Here is a 25,709-nt window from a genome sequence, read left to right on the forward strand (position 1 = left end):
TCTTTTTGACAAATACGCTCTCGCCGGCCAGGTAGCCGAGCTAATGGCCTCCAAAGCATTTCTGTCAAAGACACGGCTCCTATTAATTATTCAGTCACCTGTGCTCGCATGCTGCGGGTGCCACCTTACAATATTTACAGTGCCTGCGAGACGGCCGCTCTCCCGCCGGCTTACTGTCTCCCCGCGGTAGTGGTAGTCAAAAAAAAAAAAAAAAAAAAACGCAAGCTCACAAGAGCTTGATTTTTTTTTTTTTTTTTGGAGTGAGCCATAATTCCATCTGCTCCACTTCTGCCGAGAGTAAGAGAGACGAGCCGCTTTCATCCCTCATTCGAGAAACCCGTCGGTCTCTGGAGGCGCACGAGTGTAAACATGACCGAGGGCTGACGGAGTCTATAAGTCATTAATGAGGCGGGTAGGGTTTCATCGTCGTGGAGGCGGAACAGTCGGCGCCGCCACCAGGTCACGGACAACATTGCTTTGTTTGTTTTTATTTTGGTGGTGTAGATGTGAAATAATGCAAAATATAGTTTGTAATCATGTGTGCATAATGATGCATTACTAATGTAGTCACATTTTCAGTTTGTTATTAAAAAAAAGAAAGAAAGGCTGCGTCCAGGGAGAAGCATTACAGGCTAGTGTTAAACAAAGAGCACAATGGTGGCAAATCCAGCTGTTACCAGACAACCACTGGCCACCGTGCCTTCAGTCTTATGGACTTAAATCCCCCCCCCCCCAACCCCTGCACACAGGGAGGGGGGGGGATGCTGCGTTCATGTGGATGTGGGAAATGTAGAAGAATTTAGCTCCCTCCTTTTAAAGAACACGTGCAGCTCAGCTTTAATGTGGAAGACACCGATTGTGATTTCGAGGTTTGTTGGAATGGGCAAAGATTTGATGTTAAATGAATTACAGCCAGAAAAAAAAGGGTGGATTTTTTTTTTTTTTTGTACACTTGATATTGTTTTGATCCCGCAATCGCACATTTCAAAGTGACAACTCGCACAACAAAAGCTGCACATTTTCCATTTAGCACTCACAGCACTGACAACATTTCATTCCTTTGTTGGTTTAATTAAATACACGCATATTTAAACCAGTTATTGATTTGATTAAAGTTGACATATTGAGTGTTCTCAATGGACGTGCGTATGATTGTCCTCTTATTCCATATCATTCCAAATCGGTGACTGTTAATGAGGGCGGTGAGGTCACAGCACTCATCCCCAAGGCATCGGAAAGGGTGATAACAGGCTTCAGCAGCAAACCGGACCTGACTTTGTGTTTGCTGTCATGTTGAAACAGCAGTGTGGCGCTGTTGGAAAAATTACTCAGAGGCTGGATTCAAAATCAAACATGTCGGACATTTATTCTGGCAAGAAGGAGCAAATACGTGTACACTCAAAGGAAGGTGTCCACGTCACTCCTGCGTAGGGCATCTTTTATACAGTGTGACAAACAATTGACAGTCACCCATATTCCCTTTGTATTTGATTTTGGGCGTAGGTCACAAGATAAAGACACAGTGATGTCGTAAATGAGAATAGAAACACCTTTGAGCCACAAGCGGATAAGATAAGTAGATCTTCTTGTCTTTCCATCTGGTACATTCCCCAAATATCGTGACAGTTGGAAGCCAAAGTTCAAACAATCTCCGGCCAAAAGTACACTAGAGCATCCAGACAAAAGGGTATCCACTTGGCTACAGCTTCCGTTTTCTACTCAAAAGGCAACTTGTTTTAATTGAAATGTATTTCCAAAGAAATGGTTTGAGGCCCTCAGGTTTTGTTTTCGTAGCTTTTAAGGGCCTGCAGCGCTATTTTTATGAAGGAATTTGGAATTTTAATGTTATCGACGTGGAAAAACCAAAAAGGAACTTAAAAGTCTCTAAAACTAAAAAAAAAAATACTTGAAATTTAAATGTCTCACGTGTATCTTCATATTGTAGGAGAGCCATGAAATTCAGCAATATTTCAAATGTAATAACTTTCTCGTTAGGCTATGCTGTCCTCAAAGGCTCTTATTACTGTGGCCCAGAAAAATGAATATAACCAGTAATTATACGGACTGTACCTTTATCAAGTGTTAATTATAACATTGTGTGAAGGAACACACTTTGAGTTGGGGCGTGTTTATGTGAAGGGTGATTTTATATTTATTTATTTATTTATTTATTTTTTAACTCACGCCCCATGAACGTAGCATGAGCGACTAACTGGGTCACGTGAGGTGCTCCGCTAAGAATGCAGTGACGTGGTAGAGTTCCGTCAGTGTAGCGTTGCCTGACAGCCAGCGTTCCCCGGCCAGCAGCTGCCTTGGCCGGCTGAGGAATTCGACAGGAGCTCGGTCCCCGAGACGGAGCAGGAGAAAAAGATCCGGGAGAGGGGAAGACACAAGAAGGGGCGGACTGACAGCGAGGCGGGGAGGTGGAAGGTAGATGACTTATTGTTTTTACCTCCAGGACTCGGGGAACATGTTTTGGCAGTGATTGGACTCAGGAGGTGGGAGATGATATTATTTTTATATTCTGTTTTCCACCGCTGATTTTCGCCGCGCCTCTTCGGCGCATCAGCCCGCTGAGCATCGTGAAGTACCAGCCGCGCTCCTGCTGCTCCGTTGCCGCTGCTCTCCCACCCTTCCAGCGGATTTGGGGCTCCGGATAGACGTTCGGGGACGCTGTGGTGTTTCCTCTTTACATTTCTGCATTGAATAACACCTCCGGAGGAGGGCGGATAAACTTGGGATGAGATCGGGCAACAACAGTGAAACAGCGAGGCGATACAAAGAAACCTATTTGAAGTAGTGAGGTAGAGGAGAGCTGTATTAAACGGACACAAGGAGCAGGAGAGGAGGAGGAGGAGGAGGAGGAGGAGGAGGCGCAGCGGCAGGAGGAGAAACCAAAAAAAAAAAAAACCTGCAGGTTTGTTGAGCCTGTGGGGATGAGGACGAGGAGGGACGTAACAAATCCAGTGTCAGCGCGATCAGAGGGGAAGGAGCAGACGGAGGGGACGCATTAAGAAGCCCGGGTGTAGGAGGCGGTGATGGCGGGTGAAGGCACCGGGGCTCACGCACTCTGTCAGCCGACCGCAGCCCTGTCAGCAGCCGCAGCAGCAGCATGAGGAGGAGGAGGTACGCAGCACTTGCACGTCTCATCAGCCCTCCACATCCTCATTATTCATTTAGCCTTCCCTCGCCCTCCTCTCCCCTCCATTACATCCACCTTCCCCAGCCGCCCAGACTAAGATCCACCTATCCATCAATCACTCTCCCCCCGCACACCTTTGTCCCAAGAGCATGCATCTCATACACTTTCTGGACCTCCAGTGGCTCCCTTTAAATGTTGCAGTGACAGGCAGCCCCCTCCCCACCCTCCTCCCCCTCCAGGCAGGTGCAACTCTTGAAAATTAAGAATACTTAAGATGTTTTTTTTTTTTTTCCCCATTACTTCACTCCCGAAGGATGCATGTTGGTGACAGCTTCTGTTACCTCCTCGCCCCTGAGCAGGAGTTATTTTTTGCTTCAACGTATGGAGATCCCTGAGGGGTAAAATCAGTGTTATCGAATAGGGGTCAGTAGTCCACAGTGTATCCATTCACGTATTAAAGTTTAGGAACCCCCTCCCGCCCCCCGCGGACCTGCCGAGAGGCGAGAGTTTCCATTGATCCAGTTCAATTAACAGGGCTTTTTATCCACTTCATCACGTCAAGCTGCCTGAACCATTTGGCACTGAGGACGCTGCATACTCGGGGATATCTGCTAAATGCTGAGATGGACATGAAAATAAAATTTTAAAAAAAACCTCTCGTTAACCTGACCATCTGGGTGTTCACTCTGCCCACTAGACTTTAAACTTTAAAGGGGTCTAATTTTTCAAACCACCTCATAATTTATTGCTGTGGCGTCTGAACCGACATCCTCGAGGAAAAAAAAAAAAAAAAAAAAGAGTCTGCTTTATATCAGCAAAGTTAAACAGAACATGCCGCAAGAATTAAATCCGCTGGCACAATTAGAGAAGACGTAGATTTCATTCTCCGTGAGTGGAAGAAAATCACTGTCATATAATATTTACTGCTGCTACAGTAGCTCCGTGCTGACGACGCTTTATTTCCCAGAGGTCTCTTGTATTTTTGAGTGTAGTTTCTTTAAGAGGCAGCTCCATCCTTTTCTTACAGCCTTTTTAAAGGTCAAAATTAATCTCAATGTCGTGTTGTGTCTCTTCATTATACGGCTTTGTGCATTAAAGGGCCAGTTCAACGCATTTTCTCAGATGTTGGTGAATTTGTGGAGCTCATCGCATTGAAATGTTAAAATATATGTCTTGAATTTAGAGCTGCAACTGTTACATAATTATCAGATTTTCTGCCTTTTCCACTTTTTGATAAAAAAAAAATGATTGAGTTCATAAAATGTCAGGAAAACAAACAAAAATTTGTTTCCCTAAAATCTCATCAGCAATCCAAAATCCAAAGAAAATCCGTTTAGTGTCACATTAAGCAAAGAAAAACAACCGACACTTGGCGATTTTACTTGAAAACTGGTTGTAATTTTGATCTGAAATGATTATAATAACAGTTCCTGATTCATTATCTGTTGATCAGATAATTGCGTGATGGACAAAGAGATTCAGCTCTAAAAATGCACCTGCAAAAGTGTCCATGAAGAAACCGAGTTCCTGTTATTCTCAGTCATCACTGGAACAGTTTTCATTAGATTCGATTTCCTATCAAAACAAAGCACCTCCCTCTCATTATAAAGACGGCCGCCTCAAAACCAGGGCGAATAAAAACCGAACTGCCTTCTCGGATAGCTGCAGAAGTTTTTCTATTAATTTGGGTGAACTGACCCTTTAAGCATCAGATGTTTGTCATGTTGTGTGACGGAGGGGCTCGAGTGGCCTGGCCCACATCTGACCAGCCTCTAGTGATAAAGGGTAAAAAAATAAATAAATACAATAAAAAAACAAACAGCTGGCCGTCCAGTGTCACTCATGCGCTCTGCAACACTTAGTGAAAACACAACCCTCCCCATCCCTGCGGTCTTACTCGTCAAGTCGCACTCCACAAACAACATTTTGCAAAGGGGTTGGCTCGCTCATGCTCCTCCTAAAACAATCTCTCTCTCTCTCTCTCTGTTTCTTGGACAGCAAGTTTGTCATCGTCAAAAAAGGTACACTGTGAAGTCTGTGGATTATATAAAGGAACACGGGCACTGCTGGGTTTTTTTGGTGGTTTTTTTTTTTTTTTTTTTGTAGAGCGATGTTGCTGTTGAATTTTTTTTTTAACTGCAACCGAGCACAACACATTCCTTTTTCTTCTGTTGTTTTTGAGTCGTGTGAACGGATTGTATTATTTATCTGCAGATATCTTAAGAAGTACGTTTTAGGGTTACGTTTGAGTCGCAGAGACATTTTTATTTCACAATGATCCCTCTAGCGGGACACCGTCACCTGTTGACCAGTTGTTTAATTTAGAAACTGCACCACTACAATGCAATAGAACGCATTTCATTTCAAAATATATATTTTTCATCGTGATAGTACTGATCCTATTTAATTAATGCTGCAGAATAATATAGTACTTCTGAAAAACTAAATGAGTCTCAAACAGCCTTTAAGTGCACTTAATACATCGACTTGAAATTTAAATTTTAAGAATCTGTTTGGATATAAAGTTTATGAACCACTAAAGAAGCTCGAGGAAATTTCACTCATAAATTAGATTAAGATTTATAAGCCAAAAAGCAAATGTACTATTTCAACCAAGGATAGTTCTGCAGTTACCTGGAAGCAAACGAGCAGAGACATCTAAAGTCACGGGCAAATGATTATCTAGGTCGCTATAAGGAGAGGATGAATATAACAAGATTGCTGCAAATGAACAGGTGAAACTGTTAAAGGAGTTGAAAAGGTAGTTGATCTGTAGTCGAAATTCACTTTGCTGATTGAAATAGTTGAAATAGTTCGCTAAAATGCATAAGCAGCTGAAATAGTTTGCGTAATCTCGGTTTCCTCAGCGGTTTTCTAACGATCACAATTAAAGGTTGAACAATAACGATGAACAGTTGAAATGGTTAGCTAACGCGGATAAACCGTTGAAATAAGCCACAGAATAATAAGAAACGATCAAAACTAGTAGTTTGAACTGAAGATGAAGTAGATATGCAAGTAAATGTTTGAAATAAAAGTTGGCTAATGGAAACCGCTGAAATGGTGAGCTAAACTAATGGCTAATACGGAAAACTAGTATATATAAGGCTGAAATAAAAGCAGTGGATAAATAATCAAATGGTGAGCAAAATGTAACGGATACATTGGCAGTTTGAATTCAAACCTGTATATCGGTCAAATTAAAACAATACCAACCAGTTTAAAACCACTCTTTGGATAAAGGTGTTTGATCTGATTGGTCTGGAAAGAAAAAGAAAAGTCTTATCAGTCCATTTTTGATGAAACATTGCGGTTCGCTCGTGACTGTAAATATCCTGCTCTTCTCGTTGCTGAAGAACAATCGGGGCCAAAGCTGGAAATGAGGAAGAGCGACACCAACTTCAACCCCCACCTCTGATTTACCGGTTTCATTGGCAGTCACATGGTAAACAACCGTCGGAAAATGACAGCGCTGTTGAGCGGCCGAAACGGGAGTCGTTAAAAAGTTGTTGCTATAGTGGCGGTGAAACCAACTCAGTCTGGTTTCGGTGTTTCGTCAAACGCAAACATCGAAGAATGCCGTTGAACAAGCAAAGCAGTGGCAAATACTGGCTTCCTGTTTTTGTGGGCGTAACAACTTCATTCTCACCCGACTCAAAAGCAGAGAAACGGACACAAACTTCATGGCCGGCGACTCCTCGGTGAAGAGCAGCGCTCCCGACGTTCAGAAGGAACCGAGCTCTCCTTTCCCTGCAAAAAGGTTTGGATGTCGAAAAGACGTTATTGCAAGCTTTCTACAGCAAAAATATAAAAACCTTCGTCATATTCAACAGAAAAAAAGTCATCTTTCTGATCTGCATGTCTTGTGTAACTTGAGATTTGTCACCACACTTGAGTTGTTAAACTAATGCTCGAGGAAGTATTTAGATGCTTTACAGAGAATAAAATACTTTACCAGATGAATCTACTCTGCTGAGGTAAAAGTACAGAAGTACTCGGTGTCCACTACTGCCTGATGTACTGAAGTATACACTTCAATTCTATTCTATTTTCATTTCATTTCAGACACTTTTCCAGTTAAGATGCCAAACATTTGCCACTTCTGTCTTTATACGATATTAAAATGAATATCCTTTTAGCTTTTATAGTTAGCTGGATAAAAGAAGCCGTTTTAATGGTGATTATTCATCATTTTCTGCCATAACGTTGCAAAAACAATGAACTGAGAAAAGAAAAGTTGAAACGACATCCATGATGTCTTTGTCGCGGTCGTGTTTTGCTCATTTTAAGAACCCGTCTTTGCCCCGGTGAAGGTCCGCGCGTCGCGACGCAACTTCAGCATCAAAACGAATCGTAAACGTAGCGGCGGCCGCTCGGCGAAGCAGAATTTAACCTCCGACTTCGGTGAGCAGCCGCTCTGAACGCCTCGTAAACGGGAGCTGCAATTTTTCCCCGGGAAAAATGTGTCACGATCGCAAAGTGCAGTGTTTCACCGAGCGAAGGTCGGACCCTCGTCGACGTCGGGCCGAGGCCGCTTTCAGGCACCGGAACAACAAAAGCAAACTGTGGAAAACGGTGTGCGAGCCTTGAAAGTGTGTTTATTCATATATTTATTTTTCCCCTCCTCTCTTCACTCTGTTTATTCCCTCCACGACGGTTTCGGAGGCTGATGTGGTGAAAGAGACCCCCACCCCCTCTCCAACACCCCCCCCCCCCACCTCCCCTCTGATTATTGACCGCTTCAGAATCGCTGGGGCTTTAATTAGTGCTAGTGTAACTAATTGGCTCGCATAGAAGTGACATTGATGGCAGGCAAGAAAATGAATTAATGAGCAGAGGCATTGGCAGATTAAATGGTACTTGCTAAAAAGTCAAAATGGACGTCTTATCTCCCTTTGAAATTGACATTTACGTCGGAAATCCAAAACAAAGCCGGTTGTCCTTTTGCGAGCGAGCGTTTTGTGTGGGTGTGGGTGGTGGGTGGAGGTGGAGGTGGAGGGGGGCACGAATCCCGGCGGTTTCACGTGTGTTGTTTACTCGTATACGTCTCTCCCCCCCCCCCACCCCAACCTCCTCCTCCCCTTGTGTGTGGTGCTCTTCATCAGAGCTCCTGTAACTAGATGTCCATTTAGGTGACGGCGGAAAATCTTTGGAGTGCCGGATATGCTCCGATGTAAAGTACGTTAACCTTTAAGAACAAAGCCGGCCCCGACCCCTCGCTCCTTCTCCTGTAATTGCCCGCGCCGGGTAAAGCACACTCGCCCTGAAAAGGTTATCGTGTTCCTTGTCAGCCGTCGTGATGAACGAGCAAACGTGAGAAATGAAAATGGGGGAAGTTTAGAAAAACCCTCCCCCGCGCGGCGCTGGCGCTGACTGACGCTCTCGCTGTTGCGGGTTATTAAAAAGGGAGCGAACAAATAAACAAGAAAAGAAGCAACGCAGGCAGTCGGTAAATTAACGCTCTGAGGGAGGAAGGACGGATCGGAGACCGTTGCACTGCTGCTGCATTAATATTCACTAGAGTCGAGTGCAACCTCCGAGTTTCTGCTGGCATATTCGGTTTCCTCCGGTGTGTGTGTGTGTGTGTGTGTGTGTGTGTGTGTGTGTGTGTGTGTGTGTGTGTGTGTGTGTGTGTGTGTGTGTGTGTGTGTGTGTTAACTTCACACGCACAGCAACGATGATGTATGTATATCTAGGGTGGACATAATTATCTGCACGTGCATCTTTTGCGTGATTCTAAACAGACACACGAGTGATTTCCTGTTCAGCGTGTTTGTTGTGTGTCATTAAGTCTGCGGTGCATTTTGTGTGCACAAAAGAAATGTGTGTGTGTGTGTGTGTGTGTGTGTGTGTGTGTGTGTGTGTGTGTGTGTGTGTGTGTGTGTGTGTGTGTGTGTGTGTGTGTGTGTCGTTACGTGTCGATGCACGGAAGCCGCCGTGCTCGTGCGAACCGATTGTTTGCTGCGGCGACTTCGTGAACGCGCAAACTCCCCCGATGGGCCGACAGACACGTGCAGTCGTTTATGCTGCGTCCACGTTGCCCCACGTGCGTGCTCAGTCGTTCCCCCTCGTGTCCTCTTGTGTCCCCGCGTGCTCAGTCGTTCCCCCTCGTGTCCTCTTGTGTCCCCTCGTGCTCAGTCGTTCCCCTTCGTGTCCCCTCATGCTCCCTCGTCCTACCTCGTGCCCAGCCGTGTCCCCTTGTGTCCCCTCGTACTCCCTCGTGTCCCCTCGTGCTCCCTCGTGTCCCCTCGTGTCCCCTCGTGCTCAGTCGTGTCCCCTCGTCCTCCCTCGTGCTCGTGCTGGTTTGCGTTATAAGACGGACCGGCCGTCGACTAGACGCCAGGCAGCGTTTGATAACCGGCGGTGGAAGGTGAATGGTGGTGATTGGTGGTGAATGGTGGTGATTGATAGTGAATGGTGGTGATTGGTGGTGAATGGTGGTGATTGATAGTGAATGGTGGTGATTGATAGTGAATGGTGGTGATTGGTGGTGAATGGTGGTGATTGATAGTGAATGGTGGTGAATGGTGGTGATTGATAGTGAATGGTGGTGATTGATAGTGAATGGTGGTGAATGGTGGTGATTGGTGGTGAATGATGGTGAATGGTGGTGAATGGTGGTGATTGGTGGTGAATGGTGGTGATTGGTGGTGAATGGTGGTGAATGGTGGTGAATGGTGGTGATTGGTGGTGAATGGTGGTGATTGGTGGTGAATGATGGTGAATGGTGGTGAATGGTGGTGATTGGTGGTGAATGATGGTGAATGGTGGTGAAGGGTGGTGAAGGCTGTTATCACCACCACCCACTGGAACCTGAAAACACATTTTGACAGATGGGTCTCCTTCCTGGCTGTTGACATGTGGCGGGGGCGGGGAGGGGGGAGGGGGAGGTGATGCAGCTCCGAGTAGCGCTAGCCGGCACCACGTTGAGCAAACCTGCAATTTATACTTCTGCCTCAGGCGTTAAGCTGAATAATGACATGTAAGAAGGAAGGAAGCACCGTCGCACCGTCGTACCAGACAGTCGGCTCATTGTCTCCACCAATAATTTACAGAATAGTTTTGATTCTTCACTGTTTTTAACAAATCGTGAGGTGACTTCCAGATCGAGGTAATGTTCTCATTTCCTGCCGTCGTGTATAAAATACCCGTCAGGTGTGTTTACCGTCAGAATTCAGTATCTTATTCTGCATCTCTGCACCGTCACTTTAACGGCATCACTTCTTCCTTCTGTCACTGACGAGCTCACGACTCTTTTCTTTCGAGATGTTCTCTCCTCAAAACGCCACATGCTCAAAACCCCGCTGTGTTCTCGTCCCCGTCCAATCAAAGATGCTACAGCGCTGTCATGTCGGTTCAGCGTCTCCCTTTCTAACTGTGAAGTCAGCTTACCAACAGAGACGTTCGCCACGTCGGGCTCTGCATCCACAGAAAAGCTCCTAATTAGATGCTTTTGCATCTGGAAGAAATTAATTCAGAATTACTCAAAACAAAGTATAAATAAAATGATTAGGAATCGAACTCTCGCCACAAGTAGAATGAAATAAAAACACATCTGCAACTCAAGACAATTGACGTGTGGCTCGGCGCCAGTGAACGGGAGGGTTTGGGACTTCTTTCAAGATGTTTTTTTTTTTCTCAGTTTCTTCTTTTTTCTCTTTTCAGATTAGAGAGAGCAAACACAGAGGAGGTGACCCTTATCATATCCTGAAGGAGACGAGACACAGAGCATGACCCCGTGTTTGTCTACGGTGCCAAAGACGAGCCGGGGAGAAACCTCCCTGGCCAGAGAATTGCCGCCTTCCTCGCTCCACCAGGAGCCCTTTTAACCTCGCCGCGAGCTGCGCCGGGGGCCTCGAACGTTCCCCCGACTCTACCGGGAGGCTCGCTCCGACCCATCTGCCAGCTCAGATAACCCTCTGATTGTTGGCAACCACATGTTTGAGGTGACTGTATGTGACCGCCGCCGCCGCCCATTCTCGAGCAGCAGCAGCAGCAGCAGCAGCAGCAGCCTCCCGCGACCCCGATCTGCACCATGCAGTGGAGACGGCGGCACTGCTGTCCCATCAAGATGACCTGGACCGTCAAGCGTTCGCTCTTTCGGACCCACGTGGCCGGCCTCCTCTCTCTGGCCCTGCTCTTCACCCTCTTCTTGTTTTTCAGCCACCAGGACTGGCTGCCGGGACGCAGCGGGCCTCGCGAGAACCCGCTGGCCTACACCGTCAGGGGCTTCCGCAGTCCCAAGGGGGAGGCCAACCAGAGCAGCTCCCTGAGGAGCCTGTGGCGGGAGGCGGGGTATGTGGCGCCGAAGCCCCTGCTCAACCTCAGCTCTCAGCAGGCGGAGGGGGCGGCGGGAGAGGCGGGAGGAGGAGGAGGAGGAGGAGGGGGAGGAGGGGGAGGAGGAGGAGGAGGAGGCAGGATGGGTGTGATGGGGCTGGGGGACTCCATGAGCGCCAACAACAGCTTGGAGAAGGAGATGGGTGTCGGCGGGAGGCTCAGCGCTCAGCCCTACCGATACATCGTGAACGAGCCCTTCAAGTGCCGGGACGGCACGCCCTTCCTCGTCCTCCTCATCGCCGCGGAGCCGCGGCAGGCCGACGCCCGCGACGCCATCCGCCAGACGTGGGGGAACGAGAGCGTGGCGATGGGCCTCGGCTTCGTCCGCCTCTTCCTGCTCGGCGCGGGAAAGAGCTCGGACGCCTTCCTCCAGAGCAGCATCGAGGAGGAGAGCCGCCTCCACCACGACATCATCCAGCAGGACTATCAGGACACCTACTACAACCTGACCATCAAAACCCTGATGGGCATGAACTGGGTGGCCACCTACTGCCCGCACGCCTCCTACGTGATGAAGACGGACAGCGACATGTTCGTCAATTCGGAGTACCTCATCCAGAAGCTGCTGAAACCCGAGACGCCTCCCAAGCAGAGGTACTTCACCGGCTACCTGATGAGGGGCTACGCGCCGAACCGAAACAAGGACAGCAAGTGGTACATGCCGCCCGAGCTGTATCCGAGCGAGCGCTACCCGATCTTCTGCTCAGGCACGGGGTACGTGTTCTCAGGGGACATGGCGGAGCTGATCTACCAGGCCTCGCTCAGCATACGCAGGCTGCACCTGGAGGACGTCTACGTCGGCATCTGCCTGGCGAAGCTGCGCGTCGACCCGGCGCCGCCGCCCAACGAGTTCCTCTTCAACCACTGGCGGGTGTCGTACTCCAGTTGCAAGTACAGCCACCTGATCACCTCGCACCAGTTCCAGCCCAACGAACTCATCAAGTACTGGAACCACTTGCAGACCAACAAGCACAACGCCTGCATCAACGTGACCAAGGAGAAGAACGGCAGGTACAGACACCGGAAGTTCCACGGAGAGAGGCCGCCGTGACGCGGCCGCTGAACCCGCCTCGAAGGGGGGAGAAAAAAACAAAACACGGAAGGCGCAACTCCGGCCGGCGGCGGGCATGTCGAACTCAGCACTATACACTATATGGGGGAAAAGCACATTGTTTTTTGGTATTGTGTACAGTCGATGATCCAAACTATTTTTTTAATTTGAAAAAAAAAAAAAAAAAAAATGTCACGTATTGTAAAATCTATCGAGCTCTTTCTAAAAAAAAAAAGAAAACAAAAAAGGGAGAATTGGGGGGGAAACATGTGGAGCATGCACAGGAAGGGCTGCAGCTCGAGGGAGGAGGCGGTGTCGATGATAATTCAGGTGCCAACAGAAAAGGTGGGTAATTCATGTTCTCCTCTGAAGGGAGTAGTTCAGTATGTCGCACTCTACAAATACTATAAAAAAAAAAAATAAAACAAGAAAAAAAAAAACGAAGACACACTTGTGTTTACACAGACAAAGGGAAATGTTCATGTAATATGTGGAGAAGTAACACTACCTAAATATGAATGAATGATATGAATCTTTGCCGTTGACCAGTGATGCTGCCCTGTTGCTCAGTGTTTACGTTAACAGAGCTGTCGAAGAGCTATCACTCCTCTAAAGAGAAGGTTTATCTGTCATATACGATTATTTTATTTTGGAAAAGAAAATCAACACGAAAGCACCCAGAATCACATCAGAGATGACTGAGATTGTATTTTTTAAAGCTTTACATTGAGTATGACTCTGCACTGGAGCAAATGTGCGATGAAGCAATTAACAATTAAATGTACTGAATTCATTTTTTTGTGTGTCTTTTTGTGTGGGGATCCTTCAGGACTCCGTCCAGTAGAACAGCTCGTATTGTTATGATTTAACATTCACATTTCCAGAATCTATATTTACATTATACAAGAAAAGTTGACTGGATTTCAGTTTAGCCAACTGCAGACCATAAATCCTAAAAAAAAAAACATCATCATATTGAGATAATGAACTCGACCACTTCAGCCAGCCTCGAAAAGCAAAAGCTGATTTTGACACGAGTCAAACGCACTTCTAATGGACGTGTTAATGTTGGATATTTACTCGCTGCCAATTTAAAACAGGTTGCAACACATAAACTGGAGGTTTCACGGAGAATAGCTGTTGATATTCTGCCAGTTAAACGGATATAAATCGATTACTTGCTCATAGTTAGAAAAAAAAAAAAGTAGATAATTCAATAAAAATAACGATATACGTAGAATTATAAAATGCAATGCCAGCTTTTTGGTGAGTGTGACTGGGTTTTTGCCCTTTTGTTGGAAGCTGCAGGGGTATCATTATCTCTGAAGTCATGTTACATTTTAAGAGCGTTGGCAAGGAGATCTAGTAAATCTCTCGGGGCACTTTGAACCTGTTATCTTGTGAGGTTACGTTATCGGCTCGTGTTGCCAAAGTTATTATTTGTGCAGAGACACGTAGAGTAATCGGATTACTCACGACTAAAATTAACCACATGTTCCAAATGTCATATTTACTATAAATGTATATATATATTTTCTTATATATATTAGGGATGGGTCATGATTTTTGAATATCGGTGCCTGGTTGTAATCCATTACTCCCGTCAGAAGGTGGCGGTAATTCACCGGAAAGCTGTCTGCAATGGTAAAATCAATATAGCCGGTAGGCGATGCATTCAAATGCTACATATTTTTATGTCCAGAAACTGCGTGTATTGTAAGACATGTAAGAGTGCTATATATTAATGTCTGCTAAGGGACGTACTTAATGTATTCTGTCATCACTCCTGCACCTCGATACTCCCCGCCGGTGGTTGCGCTGCTGCTGAAAAATGTCTTTTCGCAAAACAAAACCAATGATTATTAATGAAAGGGAATATCATCTTCAGTGGACCTTGGAGAAAATCATTAACTTCCAAGATAGAAAAGTCAAACATTCAGAGAAGTTCAGGTCAGGTAGAAACATCGTGAGAAACAAGCAATCTCAAGGCTGAATGACGAGAAATGAATTAAACGGTGAACTCCGCGAGGTCCTCGGGGAATAGAGAACACCCCGCAGCAAAAACACCTAAGTTTAGATTTTAATTAAAAATGAATGCGTATGATTTTGAAAGGCCGCCAGTGTGACTTCAGATGGTACTGAACTTCCAGCTTGTGCAAGTGAGAGTGTGTATTTATTTATGTGTGTGTGTGTGTGTGTGTGTGTGTGTGTTGGGGTGGAGGGAGGCGATAAATAAATACACACTCCAGTGCTCAGGGCCACCGACAAAAAGAGCATTTATAATTGGGTGATGACTTGAAATAGCCTATATCAGATTAAGGTAATCTAATTAAACTAATGGAGAGCCGGGGCTCCCGCTTCATTTTCCCACAGACTTCGCTGCACAAACCCGTCAGTCTCGTTTTAATCACCCGCCGTGTGTACGTTTGAGTGATTCTGTTAAGGGGCGCTGCAAAATGGGTAAAGTTCACACAATGGTGTATTTTAAGCCGCTAATCAGTAAGCGAGTGTCTTCAGGGAGGAGGGAGCTGAACTGGCGAAGACAGCGGAGGGAGAGAATATCAAGATGTTCATCTCAGATTTGGTGCAACAAGACAACTGCGGTATTTGTTACTCTGCACACATTAAAGTGAGAGTTTATCCCATCGAAGCAGCCTCTGGTTGAACGGTTATCCTCACAGCTCCGCATCGTAACACCTTCTCTGTATTAATCACTGCCGTCGGAGGCGCGGCTGGATTTTATTTCTACAAACTGAGGCTGGCCAACGACAAAGTTTGTTTTGTTGTTGTTTGTTTGTTTTTTTTCCTTCCAGGTTTTACCTCTGGAAGTATGAGATCTGGTCGTACATTATTTATATCTATAGGTTTTTTTTTTATTGATGACACGAGGCGAGTCTTTGGGGTGTTGTGCTGAGAATCTTTTCTTTGTCAGCAACATCCCCAAAACAGTTCCCTCTCTAGCCTTTAACGGTTTTGTTTTTTGTTGTTGTTTTTTTCTCCTGTTTCCTTTCAGATATGTGTGACAGTCGCGTAAACATACAAAAAAAAAAAAAAAAAAGCAGGAGAAGCTCACTGTTGTACAACAGAGGTCTGTGGAGAAAAAGGGTCCAAGCTCTCGAGGATTTCATACACAATTCAGTTATACACTTTTTTTTTTTTTTTTTTTTTTTACCTTGTCTTGTTTATTACAAAACAACATAAGACTGGCAAATAATAATAATAATAATAATAATAATAAAAAAGGACTCACCAGCATTAAAATGAAATCTGAACCCTGGTCCATTGGGATGTTTTCACTCCTAATCGAGACCAATGTTCATGTTTTTGTGATATCGTACACGTGTGATTCGGTTAGTTTGGTTTCACGTTGCGGTTTTCTGAAGTGCACCGAAGACCTGTGTAGGTGATTCTTACATCCAGGACTCATTTCTACTTCTCCTACTCTTCTTTTTCTTCTTCTATTGTTTAATAGGTGACCAAAAAAAAAGTGCCTCAACTTCCAGTAATTGGTTCCAAAGTCCAAACCTTTCCAAAAAATAAACAGTTTTTTACAGTGCGAAGAAACCCAACAATGGTTCAGTTTGATTTGGACCGAGACCGCCTCGTTGGATCGGACCAAATTACGGTCCTTTAGTCCAGAACGCAGTCAGAGGCTTCTTTCACAATTGCTATTTTTGGTTTGGACCAAACTGGAAAGTAAAAAGGTTTGAAAGTAAGAGTTGACTATGACTAGCCATAGATTAAACCAAACCTTCTGATCACCACCAAGGGAGACAAGAAAATCTTCGTTCCAGCACGGTGCAGTTGATGCAATACTCAAACCGTGATTAAAGTCGTGGCTCTAAGCGGGAGGATATCGGGAATGTGGTCGGGTATCATTCATGCATGTCCTGTGCAATCAGAGCACCAGATTACCAGCATCCGGTAGCAGCCAGCTGTTTCAACAGTTACAGGGCAGGGTGGGGTGGGGGGTGGGGGGGGGGGGACAAAGGGGGGAAGCGGGCATGAAAAAACAGGAAAGGCTAAAAGAGGTCAGAGAGAAAAAAAAAACGGAGGCCGAGATAGATAGACTGCTCTGCTGAGAAAGGACGAGGCACCGCGGGATGAAGTAGGAAAACATGGAGTAAAGTCAGGTGGCTGTTCGGGTAGAAGAGAAAAGGATGAGGTGGGGGGGAGAGAGGGGGAGGAGGGGGGGAGAAAAATAGCAGGAAGGAGGTAGTGATGAATGAAGGGGAAAGGAGCAGTGACTGATCAGTATTGAAAACCTGTGCTGCTGTAAATGTGGCGAAAGAAAAAAAGGAGAGAGGCTAACAGTGGAAACGGATTGAGATGTCTGCCATGATGGAGTGGAGGCTTCAACATCACCGCTCACTGCTCCTCAGAAACCACAGAAGAGAAAATACACTTGAGGAGGAGACAAATCTCCTGACCTTTCCATAACAGCCGAGTCCGCGACCTGACTAATACCTCTCCGTGGGCACGACTGAAGAATCCCGATGGAAGTTTTAGGTGAAGAATAATTGAATTTGACAAAGGAAATGATGAATATCATCTGCTGCAATGGGGGAAAAAAAACAACATTTTATTTTCAAGTACAGAAAATGTAGTCGCGTGATCATCACGGCTCTCTAAATGATTAAAAAAAAAAAAAATACCCAAAAATAAGATCTGAAGTTCATTTTCTGGTCTTTTCTAACCAATAAAATGTATTTAATTCCCCATGAAAACAGCATTCAAAATTTATAGCACACAAAAAATAGATGGAAAGACCTGCAGATAAATAAATAACCTTACAAGTAGATTGAGCAAACTACCTCTAAATGTAGGTGGAAATTGTAAACCTGCTAGATTTACATATGTTGCTTAAAATAACTCACCTCAGTCTCTAAAAGGTACATAAGAAAAAAAATCATAATTACGTTTTAAATTGTACATTGATGTACCTTTTACAAAATATTTAAAGTAATATGGTTGCAACTTAAAAAAAAAAGATGTTGGATTTAATAGTGTCCAATCAAGTCCCGCTAAAAGACAGAAAGCTGAGCTTGAGTCCAACTGCATCTTCTGGCTTTATAGAAAAAACAGGATTTATGAAAGCTATCTTGAAATCATATTTCAGTATTAAACCACAGAGTAATTAGTGATCTCAGTATAAATAGCCAATTTGAAGTGAAAAACACAGTTTGATCCAGATGCTATCGAGATGGGAGATTTTTTGTTTGTTTTTTTAATAAATAGAAAGGGGAAAAAAAAAAAAAAAAGCTGAAAAAACCCTACTTTGGCTGTTTGATCTGCAGGCGGAGTGCAGAATCGGTTTATTTTCAAGGATGTAGTGTCTTATTTGGGGTGAAAATGTGTTGCTAAGTTTGCACGTCAAGCCCCCAAAACTTGAAATCCTTTGCCAACCCCATTTCTTCCGCTGCTCGTAAAGTGACCTGTAGTTTCGAGAGCCACCTATTACCATCAACCTGCACACAAACCCCTTACAGTCAAATCTCCACACAAAGCAGGCGCAGCATCTTCTGCATCGTGAGCGCAGGCACAAATCCCTAACGCTTTCAGACAGATGGCAGATTCCAGCCAGGACTCAAGGACTCAATGATGGGATGGTGCCAGCAACGAGCCCAAATCTATTTATACATGTAATTTGACAGTGACACTCCACAATGCAGGAGAGCTGCTGGACATCCAACCTGCCGGGGCCCAGATAAACAAATCCAACCCTGTTAAGCACTTTGAAGAGCCCTCCGTAGACGTGTGGCGCGGTTATTACAGCCCTCTGGCCATTAGCCACGCAACGTAGTCATAATGGAGGAGAGCCATTGTTATATAATGGACACACCGAGTGCAAGAGCCACCGGGAGCGGAATAGTTAATGCCGTGCAATATGGTGAGCCATAATTTATCCGGTGTCGAGTGGACATGCAAATATAAATGTATAATTTGAAGTTATCGCATATGATAGGAATTATCGTGCTTTAAGCTGTAACTGTTTTACATTTCGTTATGTACGTAGGCACTGCGACACTTTGGGTTTGGATTTTGTGCTGCAGCACACGACCACACGGTTAAAACGCTGACGCTGAGCGATGAGGACTTACGGCCCTTTTTTAGGACAATGGCAGCAGATGATCCTGAACATGCTGAAGAGGCAACAAAGAGTTTGTTGTTGTTGTTGTTTTTTTTATGACTAAACAATGGAAGTTTCTTGATTTGCCATCCGATCTCGATCTTGCTGATCATGCATTAGTGAAGACCAAACTTAAAGGCAAAAAGTCCCAGAAACCGGCAGGAAATAAGATGTGTTGCAGCGCGAGGCTGGCCGAGAGAGAAGAGGCAAAGTTACAGACGTCATCGGACTGAAAAAGGATTTGCCACCTAATAATAAACATGACTTTATTTAAAGCCACTGTTTCGTGTGATTAGCATTTTACAATTTTACATTTTTGTTTCTGGAACCACAATTTAAATGATCCTGGTGAAGCAGTCGGTCTTGGTTTGTCCAATTACAATCGCTGTACTACAAACTGACATTTTAAAGTCATTTTCAATTGAAATAATAATTTTAAAAAACCAACAACGATTGGTTACTTGGAAATAATAAGTATTTACCACGGCTATAAATTCTTAGAATTGAAGCCAGCGGTTCCAGAATAAGTGCCGATGATCGGACCCTCGTCGAGGAGTGACCGGTGGAAACGGTCTTATCTAAACTTCAGACATCTCAGGTCGTGTGTTGTTGTTTTTTGCAATTGAGGCGCACGTTGTTGTCATCACCACGAGATCTCAAGATTTCTTGTTGATTGCGGAAGTGTTGTGCTTCTTTTGGGTTGCTTGGCCGACTCGAGGACCGGGCAGCAACTCGAATAAGATGTGAGTCCATCTGTCGAAAAGGTTGAACTGGAAGTGAACCTTTCAACGTGATAAGGATCCTAAGCACACTCGCAAATCCACCAAGGGACGGTTCAAAAAGACGAAATTGAGGATCTAGTCAAAGCGCGGATTTAAATTCAGCTGAAAAGCTTTTTTTGGGGGGGGTGGGGGGTGGGGGGGGGGAGCAAGCCGATGTCAGAGACCGCTGGACAATCATGCAAAACGCCTGCAAAAGGTTATTTCTGCTAAAAGGGGGTTTTCCTAGCTGCTGAGCACAAAGGTATACTTACTAAATGCTAAAATCAGCCTTTCAGCCACACAGTCATTGCTTCATTTTGAATCGAGTGTGGCAGAGACACCACGATACAAAAAAAAAACGGCATCACTCTTTCAACACTCAGAAACCAGAGTGTATAAACGTGGCCTTTATCCGCGCTCCATTCAGAAGCACACTTCGCTTCGGTCTTCTGGGGGAATTCTTCAATCGGGTTTTATTCGTCGCCCTTTTGTTCCAAAATAAACAGAAGTGGAACCGTGACGAGAAAAAGAGCAACCGGCTTCAAAGAGAGACCAACTTCACCGACGGAGAAAAATCCACGGCAGGAGATGCCACAGTTGCTCCCGCTGTGATTGACGGATGATCTCCCGGCTGCCAGAAGCAGCGCAGAAACACCACAGCAGTGAATGATTCACACCACAGATGGTGACGAACAGAAGAAAAAGCAGCTCGTGTACAGTACCAGTGTGATGAGAAGCATTTTTACGCATCCGAGCTCAGAGAGGAAAAAAAAAAAAATTGAGTGGCGGTGTTCTTTTATTTAATCAATGCAGCAAATGCTGTTTGTTTGTTTTTAAGTTCGACTTCAACGATTTACGCCCGCGGGAAGAAAAAAACAAAAACAACAGCAAGTAAAGATAGAAAATCTGTATTTTTTTGTTTTTGTTTTTTTAAAGCTACATTAATCTACATCAATCGATGAAGGAGGTAGTAATGATCTCTGCTCGGGGCGGTCCGCCCTCTCCGCCTGATGCGAGGTGGCGGAGGGCAGCCGGCGGTGCAAACGCCCGCACCTCCGCCCGCACCTCCGCCCGGCTCGTGTTTCAGCGCGGTGTTTACCCTCGCACTCTCGGCGATGACAAACGAGAACAAATCGCAGGCCGGGAGTGCATCAGGAGGGTTATTGGGTTATGTGCCGGGAAAATACAAGCCTGACAAAACGCTTTTTTTTTTTTTTTTTTTTTTTTTTCCTGGAGAATCTCGGGGGCGTCATCCTCCAGAAGTGGAAAACAGAGCTCCTGCGATGTTCCGATCCCTCTTCGAGCTTCGGGCACACGTCTGGCGACACACGTCCGGGGAGCTGCGGCGCGCTGATCGTTTTAATTGGGAGGATCTGACGGCGTCGCTCTCTAAAACCCCGTTCGGTGAGGAACGCGAGGAAACCAAATCTCAGCCGTTTCAAACTACACGCTGGTTCGAATTCATACTTTAAGACTGCTTGTGATTTCTTCTACGTTTGGCAAACTGCACTAATGTGTTTGCAGAGGCTTTAACTGCCAAAATATGCAGATTACATGTTGACTACTTTTTGGAGTGGAAGTGGGACACAGCTGGAGTGTCACCATGGGATCCAATGTTGTTGTTTTTTTCTTTAAAGTACCACAGGTCAATTCATCATTCGCAGCGAGCTACCATTCAGATGAGCGATCTGTTGTTGGATTTCCTTTGTTCTAGTGTTGAGTACTTTCATCGACTTACACAACTAAAGTCTTTCCCAAAGGATCAAATCTGTGCGGGAAGCCAGCGATACTCAAAATGTGCAGGCTTTTAGTATATAGACATTAAACTAATAACGGCAACAACACTCTCTTTACCTCTGTAATGCTCTACACCGGCTCCTGAGGAAAATATGATGTTTATCAGCCGGATGCAAACCTTGTGTTGAGAGCGGCGAGACTAAACAAACAGTAACGGTGTCGAGGCCGTAAAACCAAAAGGAGTTCAGAGACACCGGTTCGCTCTGCAGAGCCGAGCGGACGTGCGGAGGATGATGATGATTCTCCGAAGGTGTTGAGCTCATCTCGTCAAATCTGCTCAGGGATTTCAGGACTTAGAGAAAACAATATTAGATTTGACACGTTTGCTAGTGTTGGATGGGACATGTTGGGAATGTTTAAAGACGAGTTCAAATATATAAAACTTCTCGGTATAGGCTGCTGTCGTTCTTCTTTATTTCCCCCGTTTTTACCGGCGCCCGGTTGTAATGCGTTCCTCCCTTCACTAGGTGGCGGTAATGCACCTAAAAGCTTTCTAATAGCCACTTTTAAACAACACACGGAAAACACGTTGGTACCAGACTCCGGACCTTTACAGGTAAAAAAAAATAACTGTGAGATTAGACAGCAGAAACATGCAAAGACAAAAAGTTCTTCGCGTAACTCCTTCAAAAAAACAAAACAAGAAAGATAAGATGAGGTGCAGTCAAACAAGTTGGATGTCAGTTCAGATAAGTTCAGAGATATATTCGAATAGTATCCTTTTGCTTGCGATGTCCATCCCTACTTCGGACAGAGCTGACCGCTCCCCGCTGCTTCCGGCCTCGACGAGAAGCAAAGATTTCATGGAGTGACGTCCGTCTCCTCATCCAATCTGACCTCTCGCTTCAAATGGCGTTTTCAACCCGTGAATGTATTTTAATCCGACGTCAAAAATAATAAATCACACGACACGAGAAAACCTTATTTATGTCAAACGATGCAGCGGTCGGACGTGTCGGCGGTCCTGTCGTTGACGTCGGCTCGGCACCGTTTCCTTTATCTCTTACAACGAACACGCGAGAATAAAAAAAAAAAAAAAAACAGACCCAGACGGTTGAACCGCGGCCGTCTCCTCCGCAGAACCTTCACGAGACCTTGTTTGGTGGAAGCCGGCGGCTGAACGTTACGGAGGAGAGGACGCGGCCGTTCGCCGGAGCGCCAGATATATGGCCGAGGGAAGAGATCGTGACAGCTTCTCTTTGCAGACGGCGGACGAGTCTGACAGCCTCACAATTGTGCTCGTTCCTCCTATTTGTCGAGCGGCCGTGGTCCGACGGCGGCGGAGGAGAAAAGGGGAGGAATAAAGAGGAGAGAAGAATTACCACCAAAATTACAGTGGCAGCATCCAGACAGACAAATGCAGCAGCTCCGAGCATTAATCAGGAGAGGAGGAATTATAAAAGCGGCAAATATGCACGCAGAAGTATTGAATATAGGACAACGAGATGGAGAGCATCTCCAAGGTAACTTTATTTCTTTGCAGCCTGCACACACTCCGAGGAATAAAGGATGAACAGACTATGACCGAAAGCTCCCTCTTGCCTAATCGAGACGATTGATGCTGTGCACTAACTTGTTACATCCAGAGTTTCATTAAAACAAAATGCAGAGATCAAACTAACACAGCGGGGGGAGAGGGTGCGCGGGGGGGGGGGGTGAATAAAAGTGTCAGTCTTTAAATTGGAGCAGATTTAAGTCCCCGGATCGCACTTCATTTCCAAAACGGACGATTTGAGGCAACATGTTGGAATCCTTCCTCATTTTCAGCTTAGTTTGGTTTCATCGATGAGCAACGGTCCCGGTCGCAACCGTAGGAGGCGCATCTTTAGGGGAGACCATCAAAAGTTATTATTATTCCTACATACAATCAGGCACACCGATGGTTCCCGATGATCAGTAAGAAAATCAGAGAAAACAAACACTTCAGCTGCATTTTCAAGGCTTTTCCAGCCCAGTTTGCGTGACGCGAAGCGTGTAATACACCCGCCGGTCCACTAGAGGACGCCGCATCAGCGTGATGGTCGTCTTGGCATAAAAAGTAGACGAGTTCATTTGATGAAGCGCAAAAGCAGCGAGGTTCTCGTCGGAGGCAGCTTTGAGACTTTCACCCGCGAGATCAGAGTTTGAGTCCGCGAAAAGCGACGTGGATCCTTAAAAGAAATCTTTTCCTGAAGTAGTTTTAGTGTCCAGCTCTAAACACGTTTTTTTTTTCTTCTTAAACATAACCACTTTTTTTTAAAGTCATAGACAAGTGTATTTATTTGGCCCAAAATCAAGTGTAGGATTAGTTAAGACCGAGGTAGAAGAGGTCCCTCATTCAGGACAGACATACAACACATATTCTCATATTCAGAGCAGAGACAAGCACCAGGACTGTAAATACAAGACAGACACGGATGTTTGTCACTCAACCACAAACTAAACATTAACCACTTCCTGTTAAGTGTCAAGGTCAGCACGACTCGAGTGAACTTCTGACCTTTCGTCTAAAATAAATATATATATATATTAAAAAAAAGTACCTGAAATACGGAGGTGTTTCCACTGATTAAACCGCTGCCTCGCCGGACGAGTGGCAATCAGCGAAATCAGCCGCTGACCAACTACTTGGTCGGAGAGAGTAAAAAAAAAAAAAAAAAAAAACCTGCACAGATATTTACAGAAAGCTGAACGTCGTTTTTAATGTTCTGCCGTTGGCTGGAAATCGTCGGGAAACGACGGGTAACGTTAACGTCGGTTTGGAGCGGCGGTGTGAATACGATGTCGAAGGGGTCACATCTGGAATATAACATCCTCCGCAAATGATTGCAGAGATCAGTTTGCGGAGACGGCGTCCAGCTTGCGTCACAAGTGTCAATGGTTTACCTGACGAAAACAGGCTGCGTGACAAAGACTGTACGAGGACGACGAGCGCTTGTAGGCTGTAGAGTATGTTATGTAATGCAAGTTGTGAATAACAAACGCTTGGCGGTATTGTTTACTCGTCGTCGTTTGTGGAAAATCTGATGTTTTTTGTGATATTGATGCTGAAATAAAGACAATAATAAAAAAAAAAAAAAAAAAGGGTTCACAAACTTTTTAGCCCAACAGTAGATTTGAGCAGATTGCGGTTTAAAAACAAAAACAAACACCCGATCCAAATTTATAATGATGGTCTGGGGAGTGAAGAATGTAAATAAATGTGAGACCTGACTGACAGCTGGACCGTCTATTGGCGAGTACACAAATACGCGTTTGGTCAAACCGTTGGATGAGTTGACTGAAGCGGTCCTCGAGCATTTCAAAAGGTTTTAAACACACGGACAAACAGAGCTGAGTGGACAACCAGCTGAAAATGGGTCAACAGCCAGCATTGTTCTTTTTTTAAATTTCTTTCTTTTGAGAGGCTGCTCTTTTTGGTTTTCCACCAACTGTGGGAGGAAAAAAAAAAAAAAAGTCGTTCGCTTCAGTAAGTTTGTTAAATTGGACATTTAGCGACATTTCAGATGGACGTCTTCGCCTCTTGTCACAGACCTGAGAATAAAAAAGGAAAGTCAACGTTCAGGATATTCACGGCTCCAGCGGTGAGGCTAACTAATACATGAAAAATACTTTTTGGCTTTTTCCAAAAAGTTGAGTCAGGCTTGTGCGCCTCAGTTTATGAAGTCCCTTTCTAAACCTCATTCTAAAGCTTCGAATGTCCCCTGATAAGAGCAAAAGTTGTTTTGACCAGTACTTTGTCCCCAAACTAACCCTGGAAGTTGCGACTGACCGACATAAAAAAAAACAACAACACGTTAATTAAATGAATGGCATCAGACGTTCACTCTCAGTTTGCCATTCATATTTTAACAACCTGCAACTCGAGTTTCTCACCATGTTTTTCTATATTAAAATGGATGAAAATGTGTCCCACAACACTTTGAGAGATTATTCATCAGTGGTCGTATCGATGAAAAAAAAACAACCCCTCCACCTTTTATATAAAAGGTTCCCAACCGTCCTAAATCAGCAAACGCATGAGAATGAAGTGGATTATATATTTGTCTAATAAAAAAAAAAAAAAAAAAAGAATGAAATGATGTGAAAACAATGTGACAGTGTGAACAGCTGCAGCAGGCAGCTGCTGCTTTCAATAAAAAAAATAAAAGAAAGTTGTAAAAGCTCTCACGGTCCACATTATGCAACCTGCTCACCACCAAAGAGCCAAATTTGTGAAATTTGTGGAGCGCAAAGCAGCTTAAAAACAAAGTGAATACTGAACTTAAATTCATCAGATGGACACAAATGACTCCAGACGAATTAACTGCTGGATGTGTTATTGGATAAGTTATTTTCACTGGCTCTCGGTTGCACTGGTTTTACTGTCTGGTTCAATCGAATTTATTTTAAAAAAAAAGAGTTATTTTTCATTATTCAAAAGAAATATACCAATTAAATAAAAACGAACATAACAAAATTGAGGCTCGTAGCTTCTTCAGCTGAGCTCAAGAATCTTCTGTTTAATGCTGA

General features: G+C 44.8%; 1 protein-coding gene across 1 annotated transcript; it reads left to right on the plus strand.

Moving 5' to 3' along the window:
• The first annotated feature begins 2,242 nt into the window (after window positions 1-2,242).
• b3galt2 (UDP-Gal:betaGlcNAc beta 1,3-galactosyltransferase, polypeptide 2) lies at window positions 2,243-13,323 on the plus strand. Its single transcript, XM_069717383.1, has 2 exons — window positions 2,243-3,126; window positions 10,808-13,323. The coding sequence occupies exon 2, from the start codon at window positions 11,178-11,180 to the stop codon at window positions 12,528-12,530; it is 1,353 nt and encodes a 450-aa protein (XP_069573484.1). The 5' UTR covers window positions 2,243-3,126; window positions 10,808-11,177; the 3' UTR covers window positions 12,531-13,323.
• The last annotated feature ends 12,386 nt before the right edge of the window (window positions 13,324-25,709 follow it).

This window comes from Brachyistius frenatus, unplaced genomic scaffold, assembly GCF_029030835.1.
Source record: "Brachyistius frenatus isolate BFR_SWC_R1_liver_20210118 unplaced genomic scaffold, ASM2903083v1 Contig_173, whole genome shotgun sequence".
NCBI lineage: Eukaryota > Metazoa > Chordata > Actinopteri > Embiotocidae > Brachyistius > Brachyistius frenatus.